Genomic DNA, 13,176 nt, shown 5'->3' with positions numbered 1-13,176 from the left:
TTTTGTGGTCTTATATATTTTATTTTCCTATCTATTCCTTTTTTTAATTTAATTAAAAAATAATAATAAACATTAGTTAAGTTGTTTATATCTCTTAAAATTTCGTATATCTGATTTTATAAAGATTATATTAGAAAATGCGGATTGAGCCAAATATGTAAGCCAAAACAAGACATTATTTTTTTTGCAACAGTTGTCAAGTTTGTGTCTTTATTTTTAGTGTATTTAAAAATGGATTTAAAATATTAATTATTTTAAAATTTTATTATTTTCAATTATATATGATTCTGTGAATTATTTTAATAAACATTTTGTTTAGGTCTAATTAAATCGAAAATTGCACTTTTACGTATGCTAAAACAATATAGGAAGGTTATAAACAGCTTCAAATACAGAACGTCGCGTCAGCTCTATAAGCAACCAGTCAGTCAACAACTGGCCAACGACCACGACATACAGCGCCACGCAGTGGATGATTCTGAAACTAGGTAAGTGACGGTATTCAAAGTATTTGTTTTAGAGTATGCGTATGAGCATGTAGAAATTATATTGACACAACGAATACTTCGATTGTGTTTCAGATGTTTTCATATTAAATTTGGCAAATATGTACATTTTAAAGAATAAATCAAAAATTGACCGTTTGATCATTTGATGATTGAGCAGTGCTGCGCTATAATGAATTTTAAACGATCAATTCTTTGCGTCAGTCTTTATTTAGACAACTTACTATTCCATTGATTAACTTTGTTAATTAAAATATAGGGTCCATCAATTTAATCGACAGGTATAAAGCTTTTTTTACTGTATAAAAAACTCACTAAGCGTTAAAAGCGTCATAAACTAATTCATCATTTTTTCGACACAGCGGAAAATTTCAAGTTCTTTGTTATGTATACCGTACGTAACAATAACAATGAAGAGACTAGTTGAATGAAATAAAACGGCTGTTCGGGGACATCTGCAAGACTATTTCATAACATTAACAAAATCAACAAGTTAAATGAAAAGTTGCTAGTTACCGCAACGCAACATTTAACGGTCAAGCAACTTTATTAATTTTAAACGTATTTTAATGTTGCGTATACCTTGGGTAATTTACAATTAAGCTTAAATTTTGTGCCTCTTCTGTGTAATTACAATATATTTTTTTCTAAACTTAAATTTATTCAAAGTAGAGCAATAACAATAATATATGTATATCACATCTTTCTATACTAATATTAAAAAGCATCATAGTAGATTTTTAATACCATAAAATAAATAGCACTGCCATAATTATACCGAAAACTGCTATAAAGATATTAGGTGAAAAAGAATCAGTGACTATGATAAAACCAAACTTAAATTTAGGTATAAATAACAAATGTCAAAGCACAAGCATAAATTTAATTACCAGTAGCTCCAGGCCCTTAGTTAAATAATTAATAGTCATATTAGTTTGTGTACTTTATTCTTATATTCTCGATACTATTATTGCTTCTATTTTATCTTTATAATTTCCTGTTGAGAGAGGAAAATAGTTACAAAACAGCACCTTGTTCACCTTATATTTACCTGTATTGAACTTCGTAATAAACGTTTATAAAAAAACGACTACTATTGACAGTATAAAATAGTTTATCTCTAAAATATATTATAACAGTGACAATTTAAATACACAAATTGTTCAGCCATTGTATGTGAAAGTGAAATTTCTATACTATTCACACATTTTAAATTATTATTTGCTTGCCTCAATATTATTATTATATAACTAATTTATTAAATATATTAACTTTTATATATGTACATATATTTATAATATACGTAGATGTACTTATGAATATGCATCTGTCTGATGATTGTATGCTACAATTTCCTTATTCTTACATCATTGACGTAATGATAAGGAAATTTAATGATTAAAGTAATGAGGGATAAAGGGTTAATATAACGCTTGTTGATTTATGTGCTAAAACCAGTAAGAATTTTCAAATGTTGGTCAAATTTTATTAAAGAATTAAAAACAGATTGGCAATAACCTTGTAAATAAATTATACATTGTATAGGGATAGTTGATATTCAACATACCCTTGGATAACATAAATGTTTAGCATATCACAAGCGATTATCCTTAATTCTCAATATCATTAAAATATTTTAGTTTGACTGAATCGTTCATACCATATTTATTTGTATTAATATCATAAATACAAATTTGTTTTGCAATATAAAATAAAACCTGTAATTAAAATATATTTGCTAATACTTATTGAGCGAACCCGTATAATTAATTGTCAATCGATGTTATTATTATTTATTGAAATATGTGCGGTTTCTCTGACTCGGCTAATAGTTAGCCAATACTGTAAGGTTGAAATGCCATTTTGCTTAGCATAAACGTTAATGAGAAATTTTCTAAAGAGGAAAAATAAAGTGCATTATTGCTGAATGTCATTCGTATGTTACTCGTCGTATGGTTAACTGTTACCAATACGGACGCAAGTTTATCTTTTAATTATAAAATAATAAAAAAAGTCATGTGTTATTAACTTACGTTGTGAATTAATAAATCACAGTATTAAAAATGGGTTCTCAAGGTTAGTTACTTTTTAATATGTATTTAAGTAATGGATTATGTATCTTAGTATTTATAATAAATTAACAGCTGGCTCAACTAAAAATTGTATGTATACGAGCATAAGAAACTAATTTTATAATATTACAACAAACACGATTTGGAAATTTCTGTTGAAAATAATAGATAATAGTAATAAATAAGCAATCGTTATTATTTTGTGAAAATTAAAAGGATAATTATTAAATTACTGTAGCTTTTTTTAAAGTTTAACAAGGTACTAGTTAATTATTACATATATAACAATTGTAATTTTATGATAATATTTTAAAGTATTTAATCTATTATTATGTTTCACTACAAAATTAGTGAATATAAGAAAACATGATTTGAATATAACATTTTTGGAATAAAAACTTGGCTCACAGAAAAGTTAAAATAATAATTAAATATCTAACCTGCAGAATGTCATTTTAGATTAACCTTGATCACTTACACTTAGACAAAAATTAAGATTATTACTTAGTAACTAATTTTAACGATCATTTAATAGTACAGAATAATATAAAGCAAATATTTATTAGTAGGCTAAGCACTAAGTTGAAAAGATAAACTTTTTAAATATTTTTTTAGGTTTTCAAACCATCTGTTATTTAATTGTGATTAGTTAAGAATAAAACCTTTATTTTAATATGATCATTAATTAAACAAACACGCTATAATATTATATACAATACATACCTGGTTCATAACAATTTTATTGCTTACAATATGTTATTTGCTACAATATAATGAAAAATAAAATAAAATATCAGTGGTTACAATTTAATGGAGAATATATAATTTGATTAAAAGAAAAATAAATATTTAATGGATTAAGTGCATTTGGCTAAAGATCTGGAAGCAATAAAATGTGTTATTTAAGCAATATTTGCTTTGGTATTTTGTGTTTATATTTAAATTTAAGGTTGTTTATATTATAGTCATTAATTTATTTTTAAGTTTTAATTTTTCGCTTTATATTATGATTTTTTTAAATTGGAATAAAAAATTGTACTAAATATAATTCTCATAGCTGTTTTGGTAAGCGTAGTTTATCGGTCTAAGGTTTTATTATTGTTTTAGGTAGCTCATTATGACCGAATTCCACTCTAGCATACAATTCTAATTATATCACTCGTTGTTGAAAGTATTATAATTGCTTATTGTTAAATGATGAATAGTCTTGTTTAGCAAAGTTTATAATACAACGTGAACTAACTATAACATGCAAAGATTATTTACTGTACATTTTTATTCTTCTGCTTCAGATAACAGTGAGAACAGTAATTCAGTTGAAGAATTACTAAACAAATACATCGGAAGCATCGGATGGTACCACTTTTACTTGGTGGTCTTCACACTATCCTTCAAAGTATCAACTGCACTACATGGTCTGGGAATAGTATTTTTGGCACCTCCTGTCGAATACTCGTGCAAGGGTGTAAATGAAACTTATATAATTAATCAATGTCCCTGCGAGGATCCAATATATAACAACTACACACTTCACGAAAGTATGATAACCAAATGGAATCTGATTTGTGACAAAAGCTGGTTGGTTAGTTTCACACAAACGACCCTAATGCTTGGATTTTTGATTGGAAGCATCATATTCGGGATAATGTCAGATAAGTAAGATACTTTGTGATTTTATTTATGTTTTATTATCGATGTGATAAGTTGGTTAAATTTATAATTGGGAGACGGGTTATGGAATTACAAAATAGTTATTAAATTACTGTGATTTGTTAATGAACCACTCTAGAATTGAATTTGTAATTATTTTTTTGAATGGTTACACAAGTGTGACTAATAACTTGTTATAAACTGTATAAACTTCGCGTAATTAACTAGTTAATTTTAGAATTCCAGTAAGTGGTTGGCTCTAATTTGACACCAAAAAGTACCATTTATTAAGATCGATGAAAAACAGTTTTTGTGTTATTATTAATTACTAGGAATATATTTTTAGATTAAAAATATTCATTTCTAGTAATATAGAATGAGTTTTTAGCAATATTAATAATTATTATATTACTAATAGATATGTTTGAAGGTATCTATATTTTTGCTTTAACTAGGAATACTTTTCTAAAATTATATTTGGTTTAATTTGTGATGCAATTGATGCAAACTAGAAATGAATCAGTTTTTATTTTATGTGTTTTTAAAACCGCTTTTTCCTATATTTTATGATAACTTGGTAGAAAGAAATTGACCTGAAATTAGATTTTGCTTAAAATTTTTGGTAGATTTTTATTTTTTATGTAGCATTAACCCTTTGAGTTGTAAGTTAATTTACACACGTTTGTTAATTTGCTAGTATACACCTGGGAGTGATTTAATTTTTCATATTTTTCCATAATTAAATTTGTTGTTATTTATTTATTATTATTTTAAATTGCATATATAGTCAATTATAAGGTGTGATTCTCAACGTTTTATTACTTTGCTTTATTTAACTAATTTTTTGTATTAGTATATTTTACTAATTTATTTAAACTTTTTTTGTAATTAAATATTGCTTATTTATTTTACATGTTTATTATATATTATTCGACTTTTGTACAAAAGTTTTATATCTAGATAGAGGCTTTCAATATTTTTTATAAAATTAATATAAAATATCTTTTGGTATGTTAATTTATTTCGTACTCTTTAATTTACTTGTATTATTTTCTATAGGAATCATTAGCATACAATTTAATTTAAAAAAGTATTATATAATTATAATGTTTTTTATTTATTATTTCTTCAGTTATATGTATATGTAAAAACTATCAGGCTACCTCAAAACAGTGGAATATTGACCACCGTACATGTACGGCGATACTCCTCAAAGGATTTAGGAATCGTTAATCATCAGAATTTGAAATAGGGTCAGTTTTTACTCAAACGGTACATTAAGTTTATTTTAATTAAAATAGATTGCGTAGAAATTATTAGTGAAAAGCATTTTTTACAAAGTCTTTTTTATATTTTAAAAATGTATTATAGAAACGATATATTTTAGTTTTATTATTAAATTTAATGTTCTTTCTATTTATGCAACTATTATTAAAAAAATGTTTTATGTACATATATTTATAATTGCGATTGAATCTTTTTTTAGAAAATTGTCTGAAAATTGCAATTAGAGACATCTGTTTTATTCAATTGTAAACAATGAATGCTGAATATATACTATTATTGTTATATGATTTTAATCGATAGATGACTCTTGCAGTAAAGCACATTAATTTTATTAAAAAGTATTATTTTTAATGATTATATTATAAACTATATACTGATTTCAATTATACTGCTCATATGCCAATACTAAGAGATAAGAACAGAAAAATTAGTTATTTTCACAGTCTGTTTCTTAGATCTGAATCCTTATTAAATGAACTTTTGTCAATATTGCGCAATATTTTATCAATATAAAATAATTTTTGACCTAGTAAAAATTATATTTCATTTCTCTCTTAACCGTGAAAATTTCGGTTCAGATTAGTTTTATTGAATTATAAACAGGAAGACATTATATGCAGGTGCGCACTTAGACGAATGGTCGATTTGATATAGATAATGTCTTTTCAACTCGTTTCAAGATTATTTTATTATTAGATTTAAAAACAGAAGTTGTAAGGTTTGATTTAAATTATTGGTTAAACAACATAAATGGAGCATAGTTGTACTGAAGTATTTATTGTTTAAAAAATATTTTCATAAAATTATTGATAAGAAATTATCTTGCAAATAATCATTAACCTAATAAACAAAAAAAATTGATTTAAAAAAAGATGATATTGTTTTTAAGATAAGAATAATTTTTTTTTTGTTTCAGATATGGTAGAAAAGTAACACTGTTTGTCGCAATTTTGATAGAAATGATTTTTGGAATAGCTTCAAGTTTGACTCCTGATTTTTGGTCTTACCTAGCACTACGCTTTTTCATTGGATGTTCAATCGGTGGTGTAATGATTGTTGGATTCGTAGTGGTTATGGAATTCACTGGAAAAGCTTATCGGGAATTAATCACTTGCTTGCTTCAAATTCCATACACTATCGGTTATTTACTTTTACCTTTATTGGGCTACTTCGTGCATTCTTGGCTATGGTTGAATTTAGTATTTACATTGATCAATTCTGGATACTTTGTATTATGCTGGTTCATACCAGAATCACCTAGATGGCTCATTACAGCAGGAAAGAGCGAGGAAGCGATTGAGGTAATTAAAACAGTTGCAAAAGTGTAAGTATTAAATTAATACTATAATATAATTTAATTTAATTTATTTAACTGAATTATATATTTTTAGAAATAAGCGTTCCATTGAAGGATTAGAGGAGAGCTTTTCACGTTGTATGGAAACGTCAAATGAAGAAAATCCAAAAGCTAAGACTGGTAGTTTGACAGATCTTCTTAAAAATGTATCTTTGAGAAAGAGATTGATGTGCGCTTCAGTCAATTGGGCTGTTTGTAGTTTCGGATTCTTTGGGTTATCGCAATATATAGGGCAATTGAGCGGAAATATATTTATCAATGAGGGTATATCTGCAAGTATGGTTGTAATTGCGAGTGTCTTGTCTTATTTTGTTAGTAAAGCTTGCAGTCGAAGGGCCACTATGATAAGTACAAATCTAAGTGCTTCGTTCTGCTTATTGCTTTTAAGTGTCATACCAGCTGATATGTGGATTGTCAAAGTTATATTGGCATGCTTAGGAAATTTAGGAATGTATATGTCTTTTACGATAATTTACTTGTTTACTGCAGAGCTATTCCCTACTGTCATCAGGAACGTTGCGATGGGAATAGCAGCTATGTTTTCAAGATTAGGAGCAATGGGAGCTCCTTTTATAGTCACTTTAGGAACTACTGCTATTTGGTTGCCACCTGTGATTTTTGGGATAGCGCCTATCATAGCTGCAATACTTTGTTATTATTTACCCGAGACTAAAAACTGTGAATTGCCAAATACAATGACAGAAGGAGAGCGCATCGATAAGTGTGAGATAACAAAATTCTGATTGACTTATTTATATTTGATTATATATGTACATATATATATTTTTATATTTGTAATAAAATATCTAAAAATATGTCATTGTATTATTGTAGCTAAGTAAATGCATGTGCATTAAGTAAGTTTATTGAAGTAGTAAAATAATTTCATTTTATCAGATAAATATGTTTGCCTAGTCGAATAAGATTTATTTATTTGAAGAACGTGTACTTGAATGGACGCTGCGCGTTTATTCTCTTTAGCTTATAATTGATTTATTATAATTGTTTAAACTTCAACATAAATTAAAGATAGTGAGTGCATATATTTTAATTTACGTATCATTTATGCATAAATAAAATTTGTAGATTTTATTTATCGATACATTTTAGACATATAACTATAAAATAAAATGATTTAATATATGTATGTAAAACGTATTTCAAGTTTGACTTTATAGTATTATTGTGTTTATAATTGTATAAATATGTATTTTAAAACATCGATTAATTTGTCAATTAAAATATATATATTCAGAAAAAAAATTAGAAAAATTCACAAACACATTTTTAAAATAACTTAACCGAGAAATAACATGATTAAAACATAAATAAGTATTTATTTACAGTAGTGAAAATACGACCATTGTACTGAACAAGTTTAATCAGTTCATTTCACTCTTAATAGGCGTAATGTCATTAGATTGCAAAAATATAAAATAATGACCTATTTTTTTCAAGAAATGGATATAATCAGTAACCCAGATTTAAGTTTTTATTTAAAAACTATTATAATGCGTATTAATAAATAAAATACGGCTGTTTCTTCTTGCTTGTACGTAAATAATAAGTTGTTTTCGGATTGGTTTTTAATGTTTAACGAAAAATTGCTCTCAAAGTACGACAATTTTGTATGAGTGGTTTTTAATGATGCGTTTATGAATAATGAGTACAACTGTGAACAAAGGATTATTTTTTATTTAAGATATAAATTGTTTAGCATATTAGTATATACAATATATACACAGACTTTTTCTGATAAATTGTGTAAGAACATAATTCATTTATATATATCAAAGATTATAAATGTGGAACATTTGAGCTCACGCAACTGACTGCTAAAATTTAAACTCATCTAAAATTTAGAATATATAGTTCTTACTGTTTGTATTTTGGTCAGTTGCTGTCTAGTCTTCGAAAGATTCAGTTATATTGCGCAATGGTTGCAATTGAAGATGAACCTCCTAGACTCCACTCATTTGAATGTATATATTTATATCATATTTATTGAAAAATATTAGCCATATGTATATCATAATAAATTATCATTTAATTTACAGGCGAAGAAAAGAGTGTATCAAATGATGATGATTTACAAAAACTAATCGGTGATATTGGATATTACCAGATACTTTTAATGGTGTTGCTTCTACCATGCACTGCTCCGACTGCGTTTCATACTATGAACATTGTTTTTTTGGCGCCATCTGTAGATTACGTTTGTAACGATAACGCTTTTCACGGCAACAATATTTTGTTGAATGTTTGTCCTTGTAAAAACCCAGTATTCAACGAAACAATTTTTGACAGCACAATGATAACGAAATGGTCACTAATATGCGATCGTTCATGGATCGTCAGCTTTTCACAAACAATTTTGATGTTTGGAATTTTGGTAGGAAGTGTCACATTTGGATCGTTGTCTGATAAGTAAGTACATTCTTGAAATCGTTACAACAATGACATATATGATTGTATACAATCTTTTCAGATATGGAAGAAGAAAGAGTATAGCTGCGGCCGTTGCTTTGGAGACAATCGCTGGTATTGGCGAGAGCCTTACACCAGAAATCTACTCTTTCTTTGTATTCAGATTTTTCTTAGGAGCTTCCGTAGGAGGTGTAATGGTGGTTGTTTACGTACTGGTTATGGAATTCACTGGACAAAGATACAGAGAATTGGTCTCGTTTCTAAATGAAATACCATTCAACATAGGTTATCTTTTGCTGCCATTGCTTGGATACGTGATTAAATCCTGGACTGCTTTCAATTTGGTTATTTCATTACCTCCAATTTTAATGGTACTTCTATATGTATGGATTCCTGAATCTCCGAGATGGTTGCTCATCTCAGGTCAAACTGAAAGGGCCATCTCTGTTTATAAAACGGCTGCTAAAATGTTAGTATACTAATTTTATCATATTTTATATTTATTTTCACAATATTTCATTGAATACTTTACATTTTAAGATTCTAAATAAAATATTGTTAGCCAGTTACACTTGAAGACCTCAAAAATAAAAAAATATTTAGTTTCTTTAGTTTAGTTTAGTTTTTATATTAATTTTGATTTTGATATTTTTTTAAATTAATTTAAATTGATGCTTTAACGTTTTTCGAATTTATATTATTATTATGAGGTTTCTTTATATTCGTATACTCTTTCTGTGTTAATCTATGGTATTTTTCGGACTGGGCGCTTTTATAAAATACAACAATAATGAATATTAAGCAGTTCATTAATATATTTAATTAAATCAGTACAATATAAATTAAGTTATGTATTATCAGTACACTTTTTTCTATATTGAATAATAATAATTTATTAATATTTTATTAAGCTTTTAGTGATTCTTCAGAATATTTCATTTTATATTAATTCTTATAGTCTTCAGATTTAGGTTGAATAATTTAGATGCACATATATATATATATACTTATCAGTGACAGTAAATGGCAGCGATTAAAATAAACTGCAAAAAAATATTTTTATGCTATAAATTATTGTAAAACCTTGATAAAAAAATTAAGAATACAATAAAGTACACATTTATTTTCTTAGTTTACAAGAGGAAATTAAAATATTAGTAATGATAATGTCAATTTAGAACTAATGCAAAAAAAATTTAAAATCGTTATATAAAACAGATTCATTAAAATTATTTATGATAGTTTAAGATATCTATGTTTATTGAAATTTTAATTCGTGAGATTTATTTAGGATTTTGGAACTATTTTAATTTAATTACATTATTAGTATAATTTGATCCACCGCAATAAATTTATCGTATTTTATTATTTGGATAATAGCAGTATTCTTTAGTTGATGCTATTAAAAATGTATTACTGGTGTTCTGCAATTCATATATTTTTTGTAATAGATGTATGTTTATCAGGCGCGTATGGTTATATACATTCCCTTTCGCTCACTCGCGTGTTAATTGACGAGAGTGAGCGAGAAGAAGTGGGCGTGCGGAACGCATGTAACGCACGCCCTTATCTCTCACTCACTCTCGTCACTCGACACGCATGCGTGCGAAAGGGAATTTATCTCACCGTACGCGCCTGATGCTTATGTCTAGTTTATATTTAAATTTGGATTAGACTTTCGATTTTATATGTATTGTTTTTTTAAAGCGAAATCTGTACTTGAAATTATTGAATCTCAAGTATCAATTTAGAGAATACACATATTGACATTGCTTATCATCGTTCATTTCATACGAAGTTATTGCATCACAGATATTTTATAAACATAAAGAGAGCATAATACAACTTCAATAAAATAACAATTTAGTTTATTTAAAAACATCTTAACACAAACATATATATGTATATGAAAATGACGCATATAAAAAAATAAGTACATAATACTTTATAAATTAAGCTTAAACTAGACTTTAAATATTGTAAATAGCTGTTAATTATAAATTCTAAATTCACAAATATATCTTTTATATTTTGAGGTTAGGAATATGTAGAATATAAATGTAGTTTATTTTCAAGATGATAGATTAAATTATAAATATATATATAAATTATATTAAGACATTGTCTACTTAATAATATATATGTTTAAATAATTATTTATTACTAACTTTGCCAGTTAAAATGTATTACACCATTTATTTGCAATTAAACTGAATTTGTTCACAAACGGATAGTCTGATACGTATCTTTTTACATAATCAGAGATCCACAAAATTAAAACATCCCATCGTTCGACAAAACACTACAATATTTGATATAAATTTAGCTGTACGAAATAAACTAAAATCTTGGGTTTGATTAATTTGTTTAGGTAAGATTTGTATTTGAATAACAAATATAATTGTATTGAAACGCCAATGAAAATATAATTTCACTGTAACCCCCAATAACACGGTAAATTTAGGACATGCTATTTGGGTGCGTGTAGTTGGGAGAATTTTTTGCAATACGTACGTATGGTGAGATATTCTCATGAAATAGACGGTTTTTTCCTCAGAAATCAATTAGTTATTTATTGATAAATAATTGATTTAAAGATACTCATAGTATATTTTTTTAGTTTCTGGTTTCTGAATTTACATCTCTAACCAAGTACATTATGCATAATCAAAATTTAAATACTAAATATCTTTATTTTTCAGTAATAAAAAACCTATTGAAGAAATCGAATCTACGGTTGTTCGTTACCAGCAATGTTTACCACAGAAAAGCGACAGCAATGGAGGGTTTTTAAACATCTTCAAATCAAAAAAGGTTCTGATGAACCTGCTTTGCACCATGATCATGTGGATAGTCTGCAGTTTGAGCTACTTCGGCATCAACATCTACATAGGTCGCTTAAATGGAAACCTATTCGCCAACGTAGCTTTTACGGCATTCATAAGCAGCGTCGGATTGACCCTTACTTTTTTCCTAGTCAGAATAGCTCCTAGAAAAACCTCAATTATATTACTAAATATATGCGTGTCTATATGCCTGATCTTAAACGCTGTTATTCCAGAGAATTTACAAGTGGCTAAGGTTGTATTTGCCTCAGTTGGCAGTGCAGCCGCTTATGGAACATTTGTCATGGCTTACCTTTACACTGCTGAAATATTTCCCACAGTAATTAGAAATTCATGTATAGGAGTAAATTCAATGGTTTCTAGGTTTGGATCTATGGTGGCTCCTTTTATAGTCACTTTGGGAGTCAAAGCTCAGTGGTTGCCTCCGGTCGTATTTGGAATAGCTCCAATACTTTCAATCATAGCCTGTCTATTTTTGCCGGAAACGAAAAATAAGAAATTGCAAGACACGTTTAATGATTGAAATTATTTTTATCCAAATATCCAACCATTTACATGTAGATTAACATAAGTCATAAATTAACGCTTATATTACGTAATAAATTATAAAAATACTTCTGTTTTTTATTATTCTGTTTAATTAAGAGTAAGAGTAACTAAAGAAAATTATATTATTTTATAATTTTAGTATAAGTTGTGTTTTTATATAATTATCACTCAGATCAAAGACTGTTTGTTGTATAGGTTTCATTTATTTGAAGCACGTCCATGTGATCGCACATATAATTCTTAAATCAATACAATATACGTAGATTTTGGAACAATGAGTCTAAGTGAGTACCTTGCGATAATTATTATTTTTAAATATATTATATCGTATATGTGTTAATATGATGTGCTTTATATGAATGTATGTATTTATTATTTACATATTTTAATATTAATAAACATATTATTTTATGTATACATTTTGTAATTTCTTATTCACGTAAATATACGAGTGTGTCATCAGTTTTCACAGGCAGGATATA

The 13,176-nt window shown here is 26.8% G+C and overlaps 2 protein-coding genes across 5 annotated transcripts; both read left to right on the top strand.

Annotated features, from left to right (window-relative positions):
• The first annotated feature begins 28 nt into the window (after nt 1–28).
• On the top strand, nt 29–7,687 carry LOC148228573 (organic cation transporter protein-like). 4 transcript variants are annotated; one of them, XM_088199063.1, is made up of 4 exons: nt 29–488; nt 3,871–4,234; nt 6,432–6,839; nt 6,907–7,687. In XM_088199063.1, the coding sequence occupies exons 1-4, from the start codon at nt 473–475 to the stop codon at nt 7,613–7,615; spliced, it is 1,497 nt and encodes a 498-aa protein (XP_088055189.1). In that variant the 5' UTR covers nt 29–472; the 3' UTR covers nt 7,616–7,687. The 4 variants fall into 4 exon arrangements, with proteins under 4 accessions (XP_088055189.1, XP_088055190.1, XP_088055188.1 ...); XM_088199064.1 differs by lacking the exon at nt 29–488 and adding an exon at nt 496–1,093; XM_088199062.1 differs by lacking the exon at nt 29–488 and having other exon boundaries at nt 3,442–4,234.
• A 234-nt stretch (nt 7,688–7,921) lies between these two features.
• Nucleotides 7,922–13,131, top strand: LOC148228572 (organic cation transporter protein-like). Its single transcript, XM_088199071.1, has 4 exons — nt 7,922–8,854; nt 8,930–9,299; nt 9,361–9,768; nt 12,002–13,131. Exons 1-4 carry the CDS (start codon nt 8,809–8,811, stop codon nt 12,666–12,668), a joined length of 1,491 nt encoding a protein of 496 aa, XP_088055197.1. The 5' UTR covers nt 7,922–8,808; the 3' UTR covers nt 12,669–13,131.
• Nucleotides 13,132–13,176: the final 45 nt, after the last annotated feature.

Source organism: Plectrocnemia conspersa, unplaced genomic scaffold (genome assembly GCF_051122295.1).
Source record: "Plectrocnemia conspersa isolate PC_06_02 unplaced genomic scaffold, ASM5112229v1 ptg000012l, whole genome shotgun sequence".
NCBI lineage: Eukaryota > Metazoa > Arthropoda > Insecta > Trichoptera > Polycentropodidae > Plectrocnemia > Plectrocnemia conspersa.
Note: the sequence above shows the minus strand (reverse complement) of the source record. Positions and strands in the feature narration are given on the sequence as shown.

What these genes read in the sequence shown, in the direction of transcription:
- LOC148228573 (XM_088199062.1), top strand. Translation starts at nt 3,828, where the DNA reads ATGCAAAGATTATTTACTGTACATTTTTATTCTTCTGCTTCAGATAAC. An exon ending in TTCGGGATAATGTCAGATAA is followed by an intron (nt 4,235 to 6,431) that starts GTAAGATACTTT and finishes TTTTTGTTTCAG; the next exon opens with ATATGGTAGAAAAGTAACAC. An exon ending in ATTAAAACAGTTGCAAAAGT is followed by an intron (nt 6,840 to 6,906) that starts GTAAGTATTAAA and finishes ATATATTTTTAG; the next exon opens with AAATAAGCGTTCCATTGAAG.
- LOC148228572 (XM_088199071.1), top strand. Translation starts at nt 8,809, where the DNA reads ATGGTTGCAATTGAAGATGAACCTCCTAGACTCCACTCATTTGAAT. An exon ending in TTTGGATCGTTGTCTGATAA is followed by an intron (nt 9,300 to 9,360) that starts GTAAGTACATTC and finishes CAATCTTTTCAG; the next exon opens with ATATGGAAGAAGAAAGAGTA. An exon ending in TATAAAACGGCTGCTAAAAT is followed by an intron (nt 9,769 to 12,001) that starts GTTAGTATACTA and finishes TTTATTTTTCAG; the next exon opens with TAATAAAAAACCTATTGAAG.